Source organism: Nyctereutes procyonoides, unplaced genomic scaffold (assembly GCF_905146905.1).
Source record: "Nyctereutes procyonoides isolate TBG_1078 unplaced genomic scaffold, NYPRO_anot_genome, whole genome shotgun sequence".
NCBI lineage: Eukaryota > Metazoa > Chordata > Mammalia > Carnivora > Canidae > Nyctereutes > Nyctereutes procyonoides.
In genome coordinates this window covers 18690472-18715054 of record NW_026575033.1, presented here as the reverse complement: position 1 = coordinate 18715054, position 24583 = coordinate 18690472, and the positions used below count along the sequence as shown (strand labels likewise).

The following is a 24583-nucleotide window of genomic DNA, read 5'->3' as shown; positions in this document are numbered from 1 at the left end:
ATTTTACTTCTTCCTTTCCAATTTGGATAGCTTTTATTTCTCTTTCTTAACTAACTGATCTGGCTAGAACTTCCAACACTGTTTAGCAGAAGTGGTGAAAGTGGGCATCCTTGACTTGTTCCTGATCTTAAAGGAAAAACTCAGTCTTTCACTGATGAGCATGATGTTTGCTGGAGATTTTCTTATAGATGGGGTTTATTCTGTTGAGATAATTTCCTTCAATTCCTACTTTGTTGAGTGTTTTTATCATGAAAAGGTACTGAATTTTTGTCAAATACTTTTTATGAATCAATTGAGATGATCACATTTTTTTCTTTCCCCGTTCTTTTAAGAGATAATTACGTTGTTTGACTTCCATATGTATTCCAGGAATATAACCCACTAGATTATGGTGCATAATCTTTTTAAATACACTTCGGAATTTAGTTTTCTAGTATTTTGTTGACAATTTTTGCATCAATATTCATAAGGGATATTAGTCTGTAGTTTCCTTTTCTTATGGTGTCTTTTTTCTGGCTTTGGTATTAGGGAAGGCTGACCTCATGGAATGAGCTAAGTATTCCCACCACTTCAATTTTTAAAAGGCTTGAGAAAGACTGGTATTGGTTCTTCTTTAAATGTTTGATAGAACTCACCAGTGAAGTCATCAGATTTAGGGCTTCTGTTTGGAGGACAAGTTTTTGTTATTAATTCAATCTCTCGCCTAATTACACGTCTATTCAACCTAATTCTTCATGAGTTCTGGTAGCTTTTGTATTTCTAGGAATCTGTGCATTTTATCTGATTATCCAATTTGCTGGCATATTGTTCTTCAATAATACTTTTCTTTCCATAGAATTGATAGTAATGCCCCACTTTAATTTCTGGTTTTAGTAATATGAGTCTTCTTTTTTCTTAGACCATCTAGCTAAAGGTTTGTTAATTTTGTTGACATTTAAAAAAATTGTTGACATTTTCAAAGAACCATATTTTAGCTTGACTTATTTTCTCTATCGTTTTCCTAACTCCATATATCACTGCTCTCATCTTTATTATTTCCTTTCTGTTAGATTTGGGTTTAGTATATTCTTTTCTAGTTCCTTAAGTTGTAAAGTTAGTTGCTGATCTGTTATTTTCCTTGTTTTTTAATGTATTTATAGCCATAAAGTTTCCCCTTGATACCACTTTCAGTGCCCCATAAATTTTGGCCATGTTGTGTTTTCATTTTCATTTGTCTCTAAGTAGTTTCTAATTCCCTTGTGATTTCTTATTGTCTTAACAACAATTGTTAAATTTCTAAAGATCTGTGATAAAATTCTGAGTTTACCTTCTGTTACTGATTTGTAACTTTATCGTGTTGTGATCAAGAAGATAATTTGTATCATATCTATCTTTTAAAATCTACTGAGATTAATTTGTGGACTAATATATGGTCTACCTTGGAAAATGAGCCATGTGTACTTCATAACAATGTGTATACTGTTGTTTTTATCGAGTAGAGTGTTCTATATATGTCTGTTAGATCTGGTTGGTTTACTGTGTTGCCTTCTGTCTGGTTATTCTATCCATTACTGCAAAAAGGCTATTAAAGTTTCCAACTACTCATGTAGATCTAATTCTTCCTTCAATTACATCAGTTTGGGCCACATATATTTTGCTGGTCATTAGTTATGTAAATACTTATAATTGTTTTAACTTCTTGCTACACTGAACCTTTTATTAATATATAATTGTCCTTTATCTACTGTAACCATTTTTGACTTAAAGTTTATTTTATTTGATGCTATTTTAGCTGCATTTGCTCTCTTTTGGTTATATTTGCAAGGAATATCTTTGTCCTTCCTTTCACTTTCATTGTGTCTTGTATCTAAAATAAGTCTCCTGTAGACAGCATACAGTTGTATCTTGTGGTTTTATTCATACTGCCAATTTCTGTCTTTTGACTGGACAGTTTAATCCATTTACATTTAAAGTAAATAATGATAAGAAACTTACTTCCATTGTTTTGCTATCATCTTCTATATACCTTATAGTTTTTTTGGGGGGGGTCTATCATATCCTCCATTACTGTCTTCTTTTAGGTTGGTTTTTGTAGTGAATGAAACATTTAAATTCTTTTCTCACTTCTTTTTGTGTATATTTAGCTATTTTCTTTGTGGTTACCATGGGGATTACATTTAAGGATGAAAATTATTTAACACTCTTAACTTGAAATTACCAGCTAACTTCAATAATATACAAAAACTCTACTCTTTTATAGCTCCATCGCCACTCTGTCAGTTGATGTCATAAAATATAAATTAATAATCATTTTAAATGCATTAGCCTATTAAATTATGTAGAAAAAGTATGGAATTACAAAACAAAGTTACAACAATACTAGTTTTTAGAATAAATCTTTTTTAAAAGGTATTAGTCTCTTAAATCATGGAGAAAACAAAAAATAGAGTTCAAACTCTTGTTACAATACTTTTTATTTTTAAGATTTTATTTATTTATTTGAGAAAGAGGGAGAGAGCGTGAGCATGAACGGGAGGAGAGGCAGAGGGAGAGGCACGGAGCCTGATGTGGGGCTCAATACCAGGATCCTGAGATCATGACCTGAACTGAAGTCAGGTGACATGACTGAGCCACTCAGGTGCCCCAATACTAGCTTTTAACTGCTTATGTATTTACCTTTATTGAGATTTTTATTTCTTCATAAAGCTTGAAGTTACTGTCTACTGTCATTTCATTTCTCTCTGCAGGGCTCCTTTGAACATTTCTTGTGGGGCAGTTCTAGTATTGAACTCCCTCAGCATTAGTTTATTTGGGAATGTCTCACTTTTGTGAAAGAATGCCCTCACTTTTGAAAGACAGTTTTGCCAAATAAAGAAGTCTTATTAAAGAGTCAAAGAACATTTAATGTGCTCAAAGCCACTGCTTTCTAGCCTCCAAAGTTTCTGATGAGAAACCTGCTGATAATTTTATGTGACAAGTTGCCTTTCTCTTGGTACTTTCAAGATCCTTTATTTTTTGTTTCAAAATCTAATGTGATTATAATTATAAAGGATGTTGATGTGGGTCTCCGAGTTCATCTTGTAGTTTATTGACCTTTTAATGTATGTTTACCCCATATCTATCATCAAATTTGAGAATTTTTCAGCCATTATTTCATCAAATATTCCCTCTGCCCTCCAACTGCTATCTTCTGCAACTCCCATAATGCATATGTTAGTCTGCTTGATGGTATTCAACAGGTCCCTTAGGCTTTGTTCACTTCTCCTATCTTTTATTCATTCATTCCTCAGATTCAGTAATTTCTAAAGTCCTATTTTCAAGCTCATTGATTATGTCTTCTGCCTGCTAAAATCTGCCTCTGAATCCTTATAGTAAAATTTTCATTTCAGTTAAAGTATTTTCAACTCCAGAATTTCAGGTGTCTTTTTAGGTTTTTCAGCTCTTTATGAATATTTTCATTTTGTCCATACACTGTTCTCTTGATTTTGCCCACATCTTCCTTTAACTCTTTGAGCATCTTTAACATAATTGTTTTAAAGCCTTTGTCTAATAGATCTACCATGTTTTTCAAAAACAGTTTCTGTTGTTTATGTATTTTCCTGTGAATGGCTACACTTTCCTCTTCCTTTGTTTACTTTGTGGTTTTTTTGTTGAAAACTGAACAATTCAATGTAAAGATTTGCTAACTCTGAAAAGCAGATTCTCCTCCTTCCTCAGGGTTTGCTATTTTCTGTTACTGTTTTCAGTTTTTTTAAATTGTTATCAGTGTACCAAGGATCAGCCTGAGATGTAACCCTTAAGGTCTTCGCAGCTCTCTTCTGAGCTGGCTCCTTTCCCTGGACATGTATGGTTAGTGTTAAAACACCTAAGGTGAACTGGGAAGTCTTCTATATTCTCCTACATTCTGGAGAATGATAGGTGTGAATAAAATTATCTATAAACTAGGCCTAAGCCACATGTTCTTTAATAGTTTTTCTTTTCTTGGTAGGTATATTCAAGCTTTCCGCTTCTTTTTCATCCTTTCTGTCAATATATATTGTCTTAAAATCAGTCTTTTTTTTTTCCCGATCTTCAGATTATTGTAGATAATACAGATTGTATTATTGTATAGTAGATAATACAGATTCCTGTATTTTAACATGGTATTTCCTAATGAATTTCAATTCTTATCTCTGGTTATTTCTGATATTCTAAATTTTTAACTTCCTTTTTTCTTTGGCTAAGAATTTCTAACACATGTCATGTGTTGCCCAGGATAACAAATCTGCTGTCCTTGTTTTACTAGAAATCTTTATACAATACTGGTCATTAATAATGTCCTTGATATTCTATTCTCTTGGCTCTTCTTATAAAACCCTTTCTTCATTTTTCTCCTGCCTCTCTTGTCATCCTTCCTCAGCATCCTACCATGGGTGGGCTTCTTTTCTTAAGTATTAGAGTTTTCCAAGACCATATGTCCTGTGAACTCTACCCTTTTAAACATGACTCCTAGTGACCTCATCCAGATCCATGTATTCAACTATTTTTTACACGTAAAACTCTCTAAACCCATATGTACAGCTCCCAGATAGATTAGACAAAGAACAACGGGATATTTCAAGGTATCCTGTTATCCTGTCTACCTAACATGGGCAATATTATCTTCATCCTATAAACTTTACCCTCTTCCTATATTCTATATACTTGTGATTAATTTTGGTATTCCTAGGTTGGTAATGTAGAAATTATTATTATTTTTTAAGATTTTATTTATTTATTCATGAGAGGCACAGAATGAGAGAGAGAGAGAGAGAGAGAGAGAGAGAGAGGCAGAGACACAGGCAGAGGGAGAAGTAGGCTCCATGCAGGGAGCCTGACGTGTGACTGGATCCTGGGTCTCCAGGATCAGGCCCTGGGCTAAAGGCTGTGCTAAACCGCTGAGTCACCCGGGCTGCCCTAGAAATTATTTTAGATTCCTGTCTCTCATATACCCATATTCAATCAGTCACCAAATTCTGAAGGTTTACCTTTATCCCTTAAGAATGTGTTCCTTCATGGTTCTTCCTAGAATCTCTACCTTAGATCATGTATTTTCATAAAAAACTACCCTGATACTCTCCTAATCTTCAGATCTGTAACCTGGTCTCTCTCCTATCTACATGCTATACCACTTTGCAAGTGATTTTTCTAATAAATGAAAATTTTGTTTTACTGATGACTCACAGCTTGTGTTCTTGGACATACTGTTTTTGTTTCCTCTACTTAGGATGACCTCTGTCCACCTTCATTTCTGCCTATTTAAATTCCATATTCTTCAAAGTTCAACTCTTCTATCTCCCTCTTTGGAAAGCTCCTTTTCCTTTTGTGTTGGCACAGCACCTTGGGCACATGTCTTTCATAAAATACATGATTCTATAGCAATCATCAATTAATTTAACTATTTTCCACAAAAGGAAAAATGACATGAGGCTAGCCAACCTTGTTTACTACTGTACTCTCATCAGCTAGCACATGTTTACTCATGTTCAGAATAGCATGAATGATTTTTAAAAATTTTTGTTTAAATAAGAACTCATATAAACATATACATAACCAGAACTGTTTGTAAACTTGTGGTATAAACAAAAATACATAAAGCAGGAAAAAATTTAAATAGGTCCAGGTCTATAAATTCATGTTGCTTTTCCAAAGAATTAGAATTATGCATGTGGGTCAGAAAGCAGATTCCTATTAAGGCTTCTCTGAGCTTAGGGATATAAAAATTGACTAGGGAATTCTAAGTTGGAATGCTACTCACTATTCTATACTATATTACAAATCTGTGTCTAATAAAGCCAGCTTATTAGAGCGGTATGATTAAAAGAAAAAAACATAGGGTGATTGTGATGTATCCTTAAAAGACTTGAGTCCTTAATAATGAAACAAAAATAAAGAAGGATTTGCTTATTGTAAACCCATTCATTAAGGTTTTGCCACAACACCCTGCTCCAATGAAAAATATTAGTTCTCAGGATTCTTTTTGTGGTTGGTTGTTTTTTGTGGGGAGTTTTTTGTTACCTTATTTTCATAATTGATTGTAGTATACAACTCAAAGGAGCATAAATTTCTTAAGGACAAAACTGGACCATTAAAGAGTAAAAATATAAAGCAAGCTGTTTAGAAAAAAAAAATTTAGTAAGAGTTTCAGTTTTCCAATCTGTATATCATCTTAGCCTTGACCTAAATAAAGTTTGCTTTAATTACAAATTTTTGGGTTACAGAAAACTGGTAGTGAAACTAAGGCTTGAGATTCTACCTCCAATTATGACTCAATGTCAAACTGTTCCAGGAACCCAGCCTATAAACCTAGATCCAGTAAAGCCATCTCAAAATAAATTTTGTTGTTCACAAGAAGAACTCAAAAGAACATTATATGGAATGGGGGAAAAAATGGTCACCTATGTAAGAACTGTAAAGCAACATTTTTAAATGTGAAAGATTCACACTCACATAGTTTAAGAATTGCATTTTTCAAACATACCTTGTCCATTAATTTACTTGCATGAAGACTCAAGCTATTGAAGAAGATTTTTTTGCTTAGCAAATGCATTTCTTCAATGGTAGTCAATAATGTAGTTGCACTATTTCCAACAATGCCACTAAAAGCAAAGAATATTTCAGGTTGCAAAACAGAGGCTAAAACAATCACTTCTTTAAGTATAATTCATTTAAAAGATCTAGACTTAGGGGCACTTGGGTAGTTCAATCAGTTAAGTGTTTGACTCTTGATTTCAGCTAACGTCATGACCTCAGAGTTCTGAAATCGAGCCCCACATCAGGCTCTGAGCTGGGCATGGAGCCTGCTTAAGATTCTCTCTCTGTCTCCCTCTGCCCCTCCCACCACGTCCCCCTCACGCTCACTCTCTAGCTCTAAAAACAAAACAAAAAATCACTCTAGATATTTAAAAAAGTGTGTATATAGAATATAATTTGTGAATTAACAACAACTACTCTAGGTTCATATAAAAATGACAGGGTATTTTTTTTTTAAGAGTTAGGTGATGAACAAATGTTTTCAGTGTTGCACAATGTCTTTTAGAAAAAAGACACTCATAATATGCCAACTCATCTTTCTATTTTTCTCTATTATAGTAAATGCACCTCTTGATTATTCAAGACCTAATTTTAATTTTAAGGAAGCCATTCCATCAATAGCTCTATTCATAAAATATTTAAATTTTATTAACACTGAGTTATTATTTCAATTAAGACTGTTACATCGTATCTAAATTATAAAGTTTCTCAATTTTTATACAGCTGCCTAAATAGCAATATATTTAAACTGATTATGAAAATCTGATAGTATTTTAAAATACTGAATTATTAGCACATTCTGTACTCCTCAATTTGCTATTATAAGGATATTTCTTAGACCTATCCAAGGAGTTTCTCATTTTTGCAAGAATATAAGACAAGCACGTATATAAAACAATCCCAATTTTATTCTAACTCATGTACTGAAAGTCATTTAAAAATGTGATGTTAGGGGAAAGGTTTTTGTTGATGTGAAAATATACCATAATCCAGCAGGAAACCCTAATTTCCAACAGCACAGTACCATCTTAGTATGCCTAAAAGAAATTTAGATTGCTCAAAATAAATATAATGGCTTGATAAATACTAGTAGATAGTAAGCAAATGAAAAAAAAATACAGCAAATTTACAGAAAACTGGTAAGCTGCATATAACATATTACAAAAGCAAATACTAATACTATATATTTCAATGGATTCTGAAACTAAAACAAATTGTAATGAATTCTTATATAGTTAATGCAGACAAAACAAATTAAGTTAAAAAAAAAATACAGCAAACAGCAAAGTAAAAGCAAATTCCTAAACAGGCAGCCATGATACCTACATTATAAAAAGAAAAATATTTCAGTTAAAAATATTATAAGCTAAAAACCAAAATAAATTGAAAAAAAAACCATCATATATGCCTATGCATACAATAAAAGTAAGTATGCCTCTGAATAAAAGTATACCATACCAAGCAACAGGGAAAAACACCTAATGGACACAAACCGAAACTGATATTTTATTTATTTTGATTTTTAAAAATTTTTTTAAAGATTTTATTTATTTATTTTGAGATTCCAGAGGGAGACCATGAACAAGAGCAGGAAGATGGGTGGGGGGAGAAGCAGACAGAATCTCAAGCAGACTCCAAGCTGAACACAGAGCCCAATGCAGAGCTTGATCTCACAACTCTGGGATCATGACCTGAGCTAAAACCAAGAGTGGGATGCTTAACTGACCAAGCCACCCAGGCACCACAGGAAACTGATAATTTAATGAAAACTTTGGTGAGATATCAAGATATATTTACATTCAATTTTTTTAAAATGGAGTTAACAGTCATATTTTGCATTTACTCGGATCTAGAACTTACTACTATTTACTAAGTACTCACTAGGTACCAGTAACTGGGGTGATACTTGTAGGTGCTTTTGCATTTCATTTCATATTTCTATCTAATACGCTTATCCTATTATATTTTTCAACATTAGGTATTATATAGAAAAACCCTGCTACAGAAGATGAGAGTTAAATCCTCTTAGATAATGCTCATGCCTCACCACAATATACTCAAACTTATCTCTCCTAGGCTCCCTAATACAGTTATCTCACAAGGTTCTGGTGAATAAATATTCAACGTTTACATTATTATAGTCATGTAAATACTATTCAGAGCTGCTCAAGGCATAAGATATTTCAACATAAGAGAATGAGCAGGCTGATAAAGAAGATTAAAACCCTGTGTCACAGCCTTACAGTAGGCCTAAAGAGCAACCAGCCCAGACTAGAGAAAGAGAGCAAGGTCTCCAAGATGGATGTGGGAAGGTGAGAGGAGGGAGAAGTCGGGAAGGATTGGTTGATATGCTTGACTATATGGTGAGAAAAGGTAGATTCGGGATCCCTGGGTGGCGCAGTGGTTTGGCGCCTGCCTTTGGCCCAGGGCGTGATCCTGGAGACCCAGGATCGAATCCCACATCGGGCTCCCGGTGCATGGAGCCTGCTTCTCCCTCTGCCTATGTCTCTGCCTCTCTCTCTCTCTCTCTCTCTCTCTGTGTGTAACTATCATAAATAAATAAAAATTTTTTAAAAAAAAGGTAAGATTCTACTTTAGAGTTTGGGTCTGAAATAATAAGGACATAGGAAAGTAAGCAAGTATAAAAACAAAGCAATTATTAACTACAAAGAGAGAAAGTTTTACAAGAAAGGGAATGTATCAAAGTATGCTGGATTCCCTGTTTTTATGGGTTCTTCATCTTCCTTTTCTTGGTTTACTACAGACTTTTGATGGAATCCATCCTCTAGTTTTAGTGTATAGGATGCAAAGTATTTTTTAAGACTTGTATGTCTTCCACTTTTCCTCAACATCACTGGCTATTCCTTTCCAATTTTCTTTGTGGTTTTCTTTTCTTCCTAATCTCTAAATATTAGAGCTCCCCACAACTCAGTCCTAGGCCTCTTTTTTAGCTACACTCACTTAAGTGATCCTACCGAGTTCTAATGCTTCAAATACCATCTATATGCTGCAAACCAACAGGTTTATAGGTTCAGCCTTGATTTCTCTGTTGTCTGCTCACTCAACATTTCCCACTGTATGTTCACAGGGATGCTGACTCTGACATAGTCAAAACTGAGCTGGGCTCTTCATTACCCACTCACTCCCATTCACCTGTCTTCTCCAAGTTCCTCCCTCTCAGCAAATGGCAATACCAATCATCTAACTGTTCAAACCAAAACCCAAGAATTCATCCCTGACTCCTCACATCTCACCCTCTCTAGTCTATGTATATATCTTACTGTCTCTGGAAACAACTACTTTTCACCGCCTCCAAGACTATCACCCTACTGTGACTCATCACCATCTCTACTAAGAGTACAGACGGCCTCCTAAATACCATCCTTGTTCTACTTTACCCCACCACACCACATTATCCACAGTGCCCAGAGTCACCTTATAATCATAAATCAGCTCAAATCACTGAAACACACACCTCACCACACACACATCTTCTCCAACTCACTTAATATAAAATCTAAATTCTCACCCTAGCCTACAATGTCCTACATGATTTGGCCTCTGCCTGCCTCTCTGATTTCATCTCTCCCTACCTTCCATTCATTCTAGGCCTTCCTTCTGGTCCTCTAAAATGGAAGCTTTTTCTGGCCTCAGGGTCAGAGTGCAACCTGCCTAGGACACTCTTCTCGGAGATCTTTATATGCCCAACTTCTTCATACTATTTAGGTCTGTACTCAAATATCACCTCCACCAAAAGGCCTTTAAAACAGCTACATGTGCATACAGCTGCTCATATGTGGTCATTCCCTATACTTTATTTACTTTCTCCAGCTTTCTTTCTCCTCAGTGCCCTTATCACCAGATAAAATTGTTACTTTATATATACTTGCCTTTCCCCCATTAAAATGTAAGTGTAAGCAGTTTTGTTCACTGCCATTTCCTTTGCATCAGGAAGAGTGACATTTATAATCTGTTTTTTTAATTGACTAAATGAGGAAATACGTGAACAAGTAAAAAAAAAAGTATATGGAAAAAATGTACCAAAAGATCTAAACGTCATCCTCAAAATCATCATCTTCAAAGATAGAAAAATTATAATTCTGAGTCTAAGCAACCTATTACCCTCAGAATTCAAATGACCTTTTCTTAGCATTCTTTGCATTAGAAATTAAGTTATCATTATCTTCAAATACTAAATTTTGTGCAGTACTATCACGGGTATTACTACATAAATAATGTAAAAAATAATTTATCACTACCTTTGCCTAATACAGCCTAATAAATATCTAAAATGTTAGAGGACTAATGCAAATCCTATTTCTTATTAGTTTTATTGCCTATGGCTTGTTGGTTTTATTTAAAAATCTACTAATAGCATATGAAATCCATCTCTTAGCTGTGAAGTTTTGGGTGGCTAGTCTCAGCTCTAGAAGGTAGGTAACATCACTGTCAAAGTCTTTTGGTGCTTCTTGAACTAGTGATTCCCACACCTCTCCTGGATCTGTTAGTTATAATAACCCTCCTGGATTTTAACAATTGGACTTCTGTTCTTGCTTCTAGCATACTGGATGAAAGATAACTGTTAAATCATTCTAATAAACAAGGAAACTATCCAAAATCTAGCTTGAAAAGACATTATTTTAACACAACTACACATGGAACATGGTCTTACAGTGAAATTAGAGAGCTCAAGTGTATAACATCACTTCAAAGTGAAAATAAATGCATACTTTAAAGTCAAAGATCATATTACAGAGAAAACAAGTGGTTCCTAATTAAACTAGCTTTTATTTAAAGCAGATAAAGCTATAGTTCTGCTTTATCACTAATAGGAAACTAAATAACACTATTTACATCAATGATAGTACACTTCACTTATTATTCCCTATTCTGAGTATAACGTATAATTACATTAGGTGTCATGGATCTCTTTTACTAATGCAAAAGGATTAAAAAAAATGCCCTATAAGTTTTACTAAGTTGTATGTGTGTACGTATCTGTGAGTGGATGTGTATAGTTACATTTGGGAAGAAAAGGAAATAATAGACCTCTAAATACAGCATAAATAATATGCATATAATAATTCATATGGTATAGAGGTTCTGCTAGTTATATTTAGTCATACAAATGATGAAAACAAAACAAATAAAGCAAAAAACAAAACCCTTATACTGTGTTCTAACTGAAATGATTTATCACACAGGATTTATTTAGTTAGTTAGTTGTTTTTTTTTTTTTTAAGATTTTATTTATTTATTCATGAGAGACACACAGAGAGAGAGGCAGAGACATAGGCAGAGGGAGAAGCAGGCTCCCTGCGGGGACCCTGATGTGGTACTCAGGTCCCAGGACCCTGGGATCATGACCTGAGCCAAAGGCAGTTGCTCAACCATTGAGCCACTCAGGTGCCCCATCATATAGGACTTAATAAAACACATTTAACCACTCCACTTACCTGATTGTATGATGGTAAAATTTGAGGAGGTTAGAAATTTTATATAACAAAACTGCCCCAGGTTCAGCAACTATTACTTGTTCAATTCGAACCTATTAAAACATGTGAAAAAAAATTAAATATTTCTTAAAGGCTTAACTTTCCTTCAATAATCACACGTGGTATTAATAGCATATAAAAAGATAAAATTTAATATTGTAGAAATCACAAAATTCCTTCTAAGTAATTTCTGAATACTAAATTATAGGGGATGGTTAAAATAAAAGAAACATTTTAACACAGATATACTCCATTAAAAAAAAAAAAAAAACTAAAAAGAAAAGATCCATTATCTACAGAATTTGGTTCAAGGCAGTTGCTACCAGAAATGATATAATGATGAGGTCATTGTGAGGTTTTTCACCAGATTATAATGGAATTTAGTTCAGCATTATTTGCAAAGCAATTGTTACATCCCTAAAAACAGATTATCAATGCAAATACTGCCCTATCACCAAATATTCAGAAAAAAATCACAGAATTCTTATCTTCAAACTATTATACCAATTTTCCTCTTTCATTAGACAATAATAGACAAATCTTAAATTAGTACCAATATATATGTCTAATATTCTTCTATACTTCAAAGTTAACTTGATCTCTCTTAAGATTAACTACTAAGATTCTTTAATTAAACTCCATTCCTCACTGACCTTGCCCTTCCTTTGCATTCCCTAATTAATGGATACAATCTAAATTGCACTGATTAATGTGCTTACTTGCATATTATATCTGTTCTTAAGCTGCTGCTTACATTGTGTCTTCTTGTTTCCTAACTAGATTCTAAACACAGACATTGTGTTTTCTGCTTCTTTTACATCTCTACAGCATCTGGTAGAACAGTATATACACAGATGCTTAATACACGCTTTTGAAAGTATGTAGTTTCTCTATACTTAGATTTTGGAATATGTCATAATGCCAACATATAAAATTTGCTAAAATAGATTTTACAAATATATGTATGAGCATATAAAACCCTCTTAGATTACAGAAGTTAAATGACCTTTACATGAATACGTTTATGAAATTTATAATCTTATGGCATAAAGTACTAGTGAGGTAACTGACATGTATTATAAAGCACAAATGGCATGTGAATTTAAAAACCAAGATTTTTCATATTATAATTCCTTTCTATGTCCAAGGCCTGGACCAATAGTGATTTAAATTATATATTATATCATTAAAAGTAATACTTCCTAAATTTTAATATAATTATTAGGTAAAATATAAAAGATATTAATTGTGAACCGACAGCATAGAACCCACCATAATTTATGAAGGTCAGAGCATATAGTACACTAAAGTTTTTATTAAAAGAGATAGAATTCAAATGTCTGCTGGTAATCTCCCTGCAATCCACAACATTCACTTAAAAGAGACATCATTTTACCACCTATGCACTTGAAAAACAAAAATTTAACACATTAATTCTGATAAGGCTAGCTTCAACTCTAAAATAGAGATACCTATAAAGTAACAGGCTTGATGTTTATGATACATAGCACCTTCTCCACAATATATGTAATTTTAAGCTTAAATACAGATTTTTAAAACTGGAAATAATCATAATTTATGCATACATTTACAAATATGTAGTCTACCACCTATGAAGTTTTACTTTATTAACATATACTGTAAAGGTTAAACACAGGATAGAGTAAACCAAATCCACAGTTTCACAGGGTGTTCTTCATTACCATTACAACTTTTTCTTTATGCTCCTAAAAATTTATATCTCCCCTTTCCTAAAAAGGATTCACTCCTACAAAGAAACAAGATTGAGTGAGAGATATTTAATCAAAAGATCCAATACCATATGCCATTATGAAAAGTTTAGAAAAAAAATCTATTAATGGAATGTAAAATATTTTATATTGCTAGATATATTTTATAATTTTATATATATTTTTTGGTCACTAAAAAACATTTCAAATTATAATTGTAAAAGAAAATGTTGGGATCCCTGGGTGGCGCAGCGGTTTGGCGCCTGCCTTTGGCCCAGGGCGCGATCCTGGAGACCCGGGATCGAATCCCACATCGGGCTTCCGGTGCATGGAGCCTGCTTCTCCCTCTGCCTGCGTCTCTGCCTCTCTCTCTCTCTCTCTCTCTCTGTGACTATCATAAATAAATAAAAATTAAAAAAAAAAAAGAAAATGTTAAAATAATTTGTTGTTGTTGCTTTTTCTCAGTTGACAACTACAGTATTTCAACTGAGAATATTAGATACCTAAATGAGGTCATATAGGAAGAAAATTCTTAAAATAGTATAAATTGTCACTGTGAACACCTGTTAAATATTCTCTGGAGTATGTACTTAAAATTACTATCAGGGACGCCTGAGTGGCTCAGCGGTTAAGAATCCACCTTCAGCTCAGGGCATGATCCCGGGGTCCTAGGATCCAGTCCTGCATCAGGCTCCCTACAGGGAGCCTGCTTCTCCCTCTGCCTGTATCTCTGCCTCTCTCTCTCTCTCTCTCTCTGTGTCTCTCATGAATAAATAAATAAAATCTTTTTTAAAAAATTATATGAAAAGATCTAAGGTTTCTGTCACTTCAGAAACTAAAAGAATTTTTATTCATTTTACAATAGAAATATTTTTGCTTGCTTACTAGCTTTTCCTTCACCTTTTGATATCTTACATTAAAATTTCACAGGCAATCACAATAATGCCCTACAACTGTTATAAACACCTTTCTGGACATCCATGTTTAAGAAAGATGAAATGAGGTATATTTTAAAACATAGGCACACTTTGGTATATAATTTCTTTATATAAGCAAAGGGTATAATTTTAATATTTTTAACATCATAATAACATTTCTTACTCTGACCAGAGTTTCTTACCAGAGTAAGAAATTCTTAACTCCATTCCAACCCCCAGATTCTAGAATTATATTTTAAACAATTACTTTAACAACAACAAAAAGAGGAATCAGGAATATAACGAACATAGTATATCACAAGTAAGGAAGGGAGCAGAGAAAGATAAGGCAGATAAAATACAATTTATTCACCAAAGCAATTTACTCATTGTTATGATAAGTTTCATTTAACTCCATGTAGTCACAAAAAAATATGAAAAGTGTAGAAAAAGAAACATTTTTATTCTCTCTTTTTTTAATCTTTCCAATAACTGCTAGTATACAAAACAAGCAACATTTACATTAGTATAAATGTCTGAGAATCAAACTGTGGCAAATAAATATTTCATTTGAGAGAACTAAGTAAAGTAGTTTCAAAATATTTTGCTATTGGGCAGCCTGGGTGGCTCAGCGGTTTAGCGCCACTGTCAGCCCTGGGCCTGATCCTGGAGACCCGGGACTGAGTCCCACGTCAGGCTCCCTGCATGGAGCCTGCTTCTCCCTCTGCCTGTGTCTCTGCCTCTCTATCTCTCTTTCTCTGTCTCATGAATAAATAAATTTTAAAAATCTTAAAAAAAAAAATTTGCTATTCATTTACTGAATATGCAATCGAGCCCTATAATGATCAAATTATAGTAATAATTAAATCTGTAAATCAATTGCTACAAGGGTATGTCAACTGATATTTCCTTGCCTACAACAAAATACCAAAGAAAATCTTAGAAACAACAAAAAAATTAGTTTTAAAATTAAGTTCTTGGTTAGAATAAATCCTAAAACCTTCTGGATTTCAACTTCCACATAGTAAATTAAAGTCAACAACAAGGAAAGTAAACGAACAACTGCCAAGTATTCTATAAATATTAATAAAGAAAAATAGCATCTGCTACAGGCCTAATGGGTGTCAGAACTGTGTACTTCATCTACACAGTTTTCTCATTCGATTTTCACAACCACCCGTAATGGTAGGTTTTTCTTTTTTTTTCCTACATTTTTATTTACTTATTTGAGAAAGCAAGCACAAGCAGGGGGGAGGGGTAGAAGAAGAGGGAGAAGCAGACTCCCCGCTGAGCAGGGAGCCCATGCCACAGGGGCTCAATAGCAGAGCCCAAGGCCGATGTTTAACAAACTGAGCCACAAAGGCACCCCATAGTAGCTATTTTTATTTACAGGTTCAACAGAAGAGGCAACCTGAACAAGTGAACACAATTAAGTGGCCAAGTGGAACTTCTAACCCAAGTTTGACTTCAAATTCTGTTCCTTGTACTATTAAACAGTAATAATAAAACTTACATGTTATTTTATACTTATATTTACCATCATTTATTGCTATAATAGGCAAAAAATGTACAATGCTTGAAACAATAAAGTAAATGGAACAGGTTCTTAGATGATTTCTGAGAAGAGTTCATAGATTAGTTATTTCAACTTAAAGAACTTTTTTCAATTGCTTAACATAATATGGTAAAAAAAAAAAATAAGTGACTATGTACAAACTAAGAATATTTCAAATTTTCTTCCTTACAGAGAAAATGGGCAATGATTACTTTAAAATGTATTTTATTGGGGATCCCTGGGTGGCTCAGCGGTTTAGCACCTGCCTTTGGCGAAAGGTGCAATCCTGGAGTCCCAGGATCGAGTCCCACGTCAGGCTCCCGGCATGGAGCCTGCTTCTACCTCCTCCTGTGTCTCTGCCTCTCTCTCTCTCTCTCTCTCTGTCTATGATAAATAAATAAATAAATATTTTTTAAAAATAAAAATAAAATAAAATGTATTTTATTTTCCTACACTAATGTGTTAACTTGAGAAAATTATAGCTTGACTTCAAGCTGTTAACAGTTTTTTTAAACTCATAGGAATAAAGCAATCATTTAGCCAGACATCATATAACATATATAAAAACAAAATATTTACCTTTAGAGGCCTGCACACACCCTCAGTAATATGCCCAACAACTTCCTGAATATTTTCTTCAATACCTACAATCAAAAAAAAAAAAAAAAACCTACAATCAATTACAACATAACTGAAAGTTTTTCCATATTACACATAAGTTCAAAAAATTAACAAACAATAATGCTTATTGTTGGTACTATAACAAACATTTAGAATAACGTAACAATATTTTATTAAGCTCAATACCTTTTAGGACATTATTAATTATGTTAATACCTGGGTCTAGAGCCTTGTTAATTTATTGCACTGCTGACTAATAAAATGAACATCACTTCTTTATGAAAAAGAGTAAATGTATGAGTCACAGGAAAAATTGACTAGGAAACATATCAATTAAGGAAGTGATGTGAAGATGTATTAGAATTTGTTCAAAAAATGCCTTATTCTGGGCAGGGGTGCCAAACACAGAAGCTAAAGATATAAAGATGGAAAGCACACCATGTAATCTAATAGAAAAACTGGCATTTACTAAATACTGACCATTTACCAAGCTCCTGTATACTTGGCACTTACTGCTTGTAACCATCTTCTTTTTAATAGACGGAGAAACTAAGGCTTGGAAGAATGAAGCCATTTTCAAATAACCTATTTCATCTAACTCTGATCTATATTCTTCCAACCTCTTCACTGCCTCTCACATATCCTTTATTAAAACATCTTTTAAGAAATTCTTTTAAACTAGGAAATTAGGATAACAGAAAACAACTTTAAAAAGTTTAGACCTTGTGCCAATTGAACATACATGCTGAGTCTAATTTGAATATCAAAGAGTGAAACAACAAAAAAAAAGCCCAGGAGGGTAAGTAAGGATTGTCCCCAATTTGTACACTAGACCCTCCTGAAGATCACGTTATGAGCCAGAAGGGTTTGGGGCTAGGCAATGTAACACAGTCAAGTGATACACATCATAATATTTCTCTTTAATTCCTATTTAAGACAGACCATCTTTATTTCCCATTTACCCCTCAAACTCTTAACAGGCATCTTAAGAAAGTCACAATACTAAGAAAATCTGAAATTCTGTAGAAAACAGACATAGCAACTCAAAAATAATTTTTCTTCCTTGAAATCAAGACTAAAATTTAAAGTACATTTAGAACCCCATGAGTAATTATTCAAAAATCTTTACAACAGTCACATGAGAATGAATAAAGGGGCTGGGTAGTATAAAAGAATTAGTAGCTTAATGGTCTTAAACAAGTTACTGAGTATGTTTACTCATAGATAAAAGGAAGATAATACAACCTCTCGCCTCCAAGGAGTGGCTCTAAAGATCTGAGACAGTGTATGCAGCACACTCCAGAAGTACCTTCAAAGTGAGGCAGGGGAATCTAGGCCTGATGTGGGAAGACTAGGAGGGAACAGTATACAAGTGTAAACAGCTGTGTGACAGGAAAGTGATGGAGGAGAGAAGCCTATTAGCAGAAAAAGGAGGAAGCCAGAGAGAAAATTAATTAGGGTGCTTATTGTGCCACTTAGGTGTGAAGAGTTTATCTCAGTGAAGACAACGGCAGTAAGAATAAAAACAGAGAAGCCTTGTGTTACTTTCTATACTTAGACATTAGCAATTACAACCAGAGGACCCACCTTGTATAGTTACATGCTTTAAGAGAGCTTCAAGATGTTCTTTTTCAGAAGCTGTAGCTTGATGGAGCCAAGCCAACATATCTCCTACATATCTAATGTAAAAACTAAATGTTAGTATTTCCTTCAGAAAAACATAGAATATTCCAATAATGTCTGATTACTATACCTCAACGGGTCATGGGAGTGCATTTCAATGGGTCTAGGTGTGCCTCCGGGGCCCCCTCTTGTAAGAGCATCAATAAATCCACGAACAACAGTGCTTCTTCTAGCTGTTCCAAATTCATCTAAGGTATACCTAGAAAAAAGTTATTTGAAAAACAGATGTTTCTGTTTAATGGTTATATCAAACTATTCATGTAATTTTTGAGATAAGCAAGACATCTACAGCTTCTTTACACAACTCTTAAGCAATACCATTTTTAAACAAAAAATACTTATGAAATAACCTTACCATAATGAAAATTCAGCCTAAACGTACATATTTTTACTACTCTTCGGAAAGAATGCTGTAATTTAGGGTCAATAACAGGGGCAACATTAGTAAGGGACAGAGAAGTGGTTTTGGTAAAAGTAAAAATCAAGGAAAGGTGAAAATCTGGGATTCTTCTGGTTTCAGCACCCCTAGAGCCCAAAATATGATGTTCTACTGTTTCACACAGGCCATACTCTCCAGTTCTCAAGACTGCTCACAGTTAGAACTCTATAATTCAAAAAACATTTTTTCTTCTACCATCAAAATTTGCCCCAAACATACTATTTATATTTAAGAGCTTATTTTGACTCCAATACTAAACATGAGTTCCTTTAAATTTACTGAGCAACAAGGCCTACAGAGCAAAAACTTTTTTTACGTATATTTAGAAGTCATCTATTGTGGTTAAAAGAAAAAAAAAAAAAAGACTTCCTAAAGTGAAGGAGTTTACAGGAAAGGGAACTCTGAACTGCGAGATCACACAATTTTGGGTGAAATTACAATAGGGCTTAGAGCTGTCAAGGCAGCCCATTTCTTGGACTAGAATCAGTCTTGGTTTTCCACTATCACCACTATTCCTTACACTAGTCCACCAATTCAAAGTTCTTGCTATTTTAAAAGTACACAGAAAAATGAGAGATTTTCTTCACAGTCCAATGTCAGCAGATTCTAGACCCATGAATTTTTAGAGATCTGAACAGTTTTTTTTTTTTTAATCTGAACAGTTTTCTAACAGGCTTCATATTAAGAATTATCTCAGTACCCTATATATAAACCAAAGTTACCAAAATTTGGGATTTTGGTTGCCAAAAAAATTAATTTCTTATACTACTATAAAAACTGTTTTCTTTAATATGCTGCTGATTTAATTAAAAATCCAGATTTTTCCAAGGGCACCTGAGTCGCTCAGTTAAATAACTGACTCTTGATTTCAGCTCAGGTCATCATCTCAGGGTCATGAGATTGAGCCCCATGTCCAGCTCCATGTTCAGCAGGGAGTCTGCTTGAGATTCTTTCTCTCATTCTGTCCCTCCTCTTGATTGCACACATGCTCTCTCTCAATATGCAAATAAAATCTTAAAAAACAAAAAATAAAAATCCACTTTTAAACATAAGAAAGCTAGAAGAGAGAATATTTTTTTTTAAATTTTTATTTATTTATGATAGTCACAGAGAGAGAGAGAGGCAGAGACACAGGCAGAGGGAGAAGCAGGCTCCATACACCGGGAGCCCGACGTGGGATTCGATCCCGGGTCTCCAGGATCGCGCCCTGGGCCAAAGGCAGGCGCTAAACCGCTGTGCCACCCAGGGATCCTGAGAATATTTTTAAATAAAAGGGTAAGTGTGGTAAAATGGTCTAGATCTATAAATCTGTAGGAATCTGAACCTTTTTAGAGGGCTGTTCTTTAGAAATCAGATCATGGTCTTTTGTGTTTGTCTTCACTTAAATGGAAATGCTTCAGAAATTCTGTGCAGTGGCATACAACTAGTAGTATGTCAAGATGAAATGCACTATCTCCCTAAGCTCTAAGCCTGCAATGACCTTGCAATCACTTTCTATTTTTTAGAACAAGTTAGAACCAAAATGCTTTGATTTTTTCCCTCATGCTCTTAAATTATACATATGTGTAGTATAAAGAATGCATTCCTTTAAATGATCACCAATTCTATGAAATGACTTTGATTAGTTTATTACTAACAGCACAACATTCACAAACTTTCAACTTCCCAAATACATAAAACTAGTCCTCATTCTCAGGACTCAACCTGCCATAATAAACAGAAGCAATGTAACTTCTGTTTCTAGGCCTATTCACTCTGACCACAAGTTATGTTAGAAACCGGTAAATTCACTGGCATTTTAAATGACAAACACTAGACTCTGATCTGTATAGTTATAATTATATGAAATATACATATACATTAATATGAATGTTAACCACCCTGCAACAGATACAATTTGAGGCAAAACCAGAATGCACTACAATGAATCTTCAATGACATCAATATATGTGAAACACCTTTTCCCAGGGAAAGAAGAAAACTTCTTTGATTAAAAAGAGATTATTTCCCAACAAAGGTGAAAAATACAAAAATACTCTATAAAAGGGAATGTTAAAATTATACAAATATTCAAAATGCCTCCAGTTAAAATTAAAAATTAAAGGCTCCATTTTTAATCTCTATAGCAAAAAAAAAGAAAAATTCTGGTCAAAATGCAAATTAAAACATGAAAAATGCTGATCAAAAATAAAGAAAATAGTGTACAATCCTCTAAGAAATGTAACAAATACATAATGAAGAAAAGTCAGCAAATTACTACATTCTTTAACACTTTATATTCTGAAAGTCTACGAAAGGAAGATGTCAATCTATTCTTTGCAACTTACAATAAATATCTTTATGACGAAATTTTTTTTGAACATTTTTAACAATTTTTTCACTTGAGAGAGAGCACATGTAGAAGAGAGAAGCAGAGTGAGAGGGGGAAGCTGACTCCCCACTGAACAGGGAGCCCTAGCCCAAGACCCTGAGATCATGAAGTGTCTGAAGGCAGACACTTAACACACTGAGCCACCCAGGTGCCCCATGAAGAAATGTCTATATTTGGTTTATTAAAAGTTAATAAAACATTAGCACTCTAGTTACATACTAACTAATAAAAGGTGGGTATGGAAACTTTTCCCAAGGACTTCAATAATTACCATTTTTCTTGCACATGATACACATTTGAGACACACATTTGAGAGAACAAAGCAGTTACCCATTACTTAACTAAAGTTCATATAGTGCCATCTGGTGGTTAACATGATACATTGTTAAATTTTTCCTAAGTATAAAGAAACTGCCACTTTGGAAATAAATGATTACTTAAAAAAAGGCCAATTTTCTCTTTTTTAGCATCCATCCAATGGGAATCAATTGATCCTAAAAATCCTCCTTTTTCCCCAAGTTAACTTCCAAATGCCTTTTACAGTCTTTCCAACTCCACTGCCCCCCTATTTCCTGGCATGTGCCCCTTCAAGATACATCTTTTTTGTTCTTTGTCTTTCAAGCTTTTTCCTGGCTATTACAACAGACTCTATATACACTGCTCTGTGGCTGACAACATTCCAGTTTACTTCCTTGCAAAATAAAATAGCTAATATTTAGTGATGAGCAAAGCATTATACTAAACACCTTATGTGAACAATCTAATTTAATACTCACAAAAGTCCTATAAGACAGACACTATTTTTATCCTCATTTAAGGAAACTAAGGTTTATGAAGGTAGAGGGGCTTCTCAAAAAATCTAAACTCAGAGTTCATCTTCTAAACTATTATGCAATAGTGCTCCTTTCCAAGTGTTTATCAAGAATCAAAATTTAGCAAAAATATATTTACATAGAAGTCAGCTGACCAAAACACACAAAGCCATTTTTTAGAACAAAGACTAACTTATGAGCAAATATGAAACTGTGATTATTATATTATTAACACTTTATTAAAATCAAATACCAAATATTTTCAGTACTAAAAGGCTCTCATAATTAAATAGCAATACCTAAAATTAAAAAGGCTGGAAAAGAAATTCCAAGGTACATAAAATCTGCTGAGCTGGTATATATACATGTACCACATTCAGGGCTATTACAATCCAGCTCTTCCTACCAACCCAACAGCCAGTACAAGCTTTTGCAATCAATTTCCCAAAAATACATGTTCTTTCTCAATCTGCATCTTTGCACCAGCTGTTCCCTCAACTTGGGATGTTCTCAATTCCCTTCTCTTCCTGGAAAATGCCTATTCAACCTTTAGAACTCACTTTAAACCTATTTCCCAGAGGAAACCTTCCCTGATGTTCATCCCTTTCCCCTACCACAGAACATTTGAGCCACACAGCACCTGACACACGAACTCTAAAATAGCAATTAATATACTCATTTTATTACTATAGCTCCATTTTGAATGTTATTATTTTACACAGCTGTCCCAGCATTGGAACAATGTTGTGGAAACTTCTTATAGGCTAGGCAATGTTCCAGTCAGAAAGAATAATGGGGAAATACTCTAAAACTATTACAAGTCTCTGAAAGGCATGACTCAGAGCAGGATTGAATGCCTATGTAGGAGTCCCCTAATTTTCTGTTTCCCTCATCAGAACTCCTCATTTGGTCTCCCTACTTCCATACTATTGCAGAAATTAAAAATAAAAATATTCACTATTTAATATGAATAATAAAATAATAAAATCAAAATACAGAATAATAATATATAAACAATTAATGCATAGTTCCTATACAAATTATCATCATATATCTCTTGGTTGGCATTATTTACAGAATCAAAGACCTGAACTCCTTCTTTTCTTGAATTCTATTAGTGGAATTCTGATTTTAAATTTTCATTTCTGGGAAATTATATTTCTCAGTCCCCTATCTGACCTCCTTCTCTCTATGGCAGGTTGATAGAGTTGTTTTAGTTTCATGCAATTCTAAGGTAGTTAATGAGATGACAGACTGGGTAAAACTCCTTAACCTCTACATACAATAAGGGGTAGTCTAGATATGGTATGGGGACGCTTTGCTTCTCTCCTCCATATTGAATTCTATAATACACAATATGCAAATAAGCTGATGCTCCAATAATGCACGAAATGAAAATACCACTGTAAATTATTATATTACTCAAACTATTGTACATTAATTTAATAATACTGAAAACTAACATAACTCATCAAAGAAAAAGTAGATTTTTTTTTTAAATTAGGAAAAAGTCACCAACTTATATAAGACAGGCCTATCCTGCAGGGCTTCCATTGCCTGAGTTAATACTGGAGATATGTCACATGATTCTTGTGTCAGTGTTCTGCATTCACCTGAAAAACAGTTAACATATAATTACAGCATTTGTTAAATTAAAATTAGGCCTTTATTACATCCATTGTACACCCAGAGTCTAAATTCTGTAACAAATATTGCATGAAAAAAATGCTCAGAAAAACTTTAAGAGAATATTCCAATCAAAGACTATTTTATGCTGTCAACCAAACTGAAATGTAAGCTTAAGTATTTGTATAATTTTATATGACCACACATGCTATCCTGTGCACCCCAAACGTCTATTTTATTATTTAAAAACTACAGTTCCTAAGAAACCAGTGAAGAAATATTCACTGAGTAACTGCTACACACATGGCAATGTTCAAGGGGGAAGAGGAGGAATATAAAAAATACATTACCAATCCTTTCCCTTGGAAGCAAACTAAGCAGTTTTTTAAAATGTTTATATAGATAATATACAGTAATAAAATTATAATTTCAAAATAGTTTAGATTTTAAGCTTTTAAAAATCTTTACACCAACACTGTATTTCACTATTCTATCAATAAAATGTTTACTAAATGTCTACAATGTTCAAAAAAATTAGAACTTGTTCAGAAATTCCCAAGCATTAGGTATATGTGGGCCTCACACTAGCAATATATTTTTTACCATGCACTGAGAAAAATGTATGAATGTTTGGAATTGAAGATATAATATATATATATATATAAAGCATATATATATATGCTTTTACAAGGCTGTTGACTATATTCCTGATGCTCTATTTTTCATGTCCACGACTTATTTTATAACTGAAGTTTGTACTTCTTAATCTCCTTCACCTAGTTTGCCCGGTACCCCTATCTACC

General features: G+C 33.7%; 1 protein-coding gene across 1 annotated transcript in view; it reads right to left on the bottom strand.

Annotated features, from left to right (window-relative positions):
• Nucleotides 1-24583, bottom strand: part of COG6 (component of oligomeric golgi complex 6) — a 92004-nt gene that overhangs the window by 44598 nt on the left and 22823 nt on the right. The window contains exons 8-13 of the mRNA XM_055317314.1: nt 23674-23767; nt 18603-18731; nt 18437-18528; nt 16808-16872; nt 11988-12079; nt 6479-6596 (exon numbers count right to left, since the gene is read on the bottom strand). Of these exons, the coding sequence (XP_055173289.1) occupies nt 6479-6596; nt 11988-12079; nt 16808-16872; nt 18437-18528; nt 18603-18731; nt 23674-23767 (590 nt within the window). The remainder of the gene's footprint in view (nt 1-6478; nt 6597-11987; nt 12080-16807; nt 16873-18436; nt 18529-18602; nt 18732-23673; nt 23768-24583) is intronic.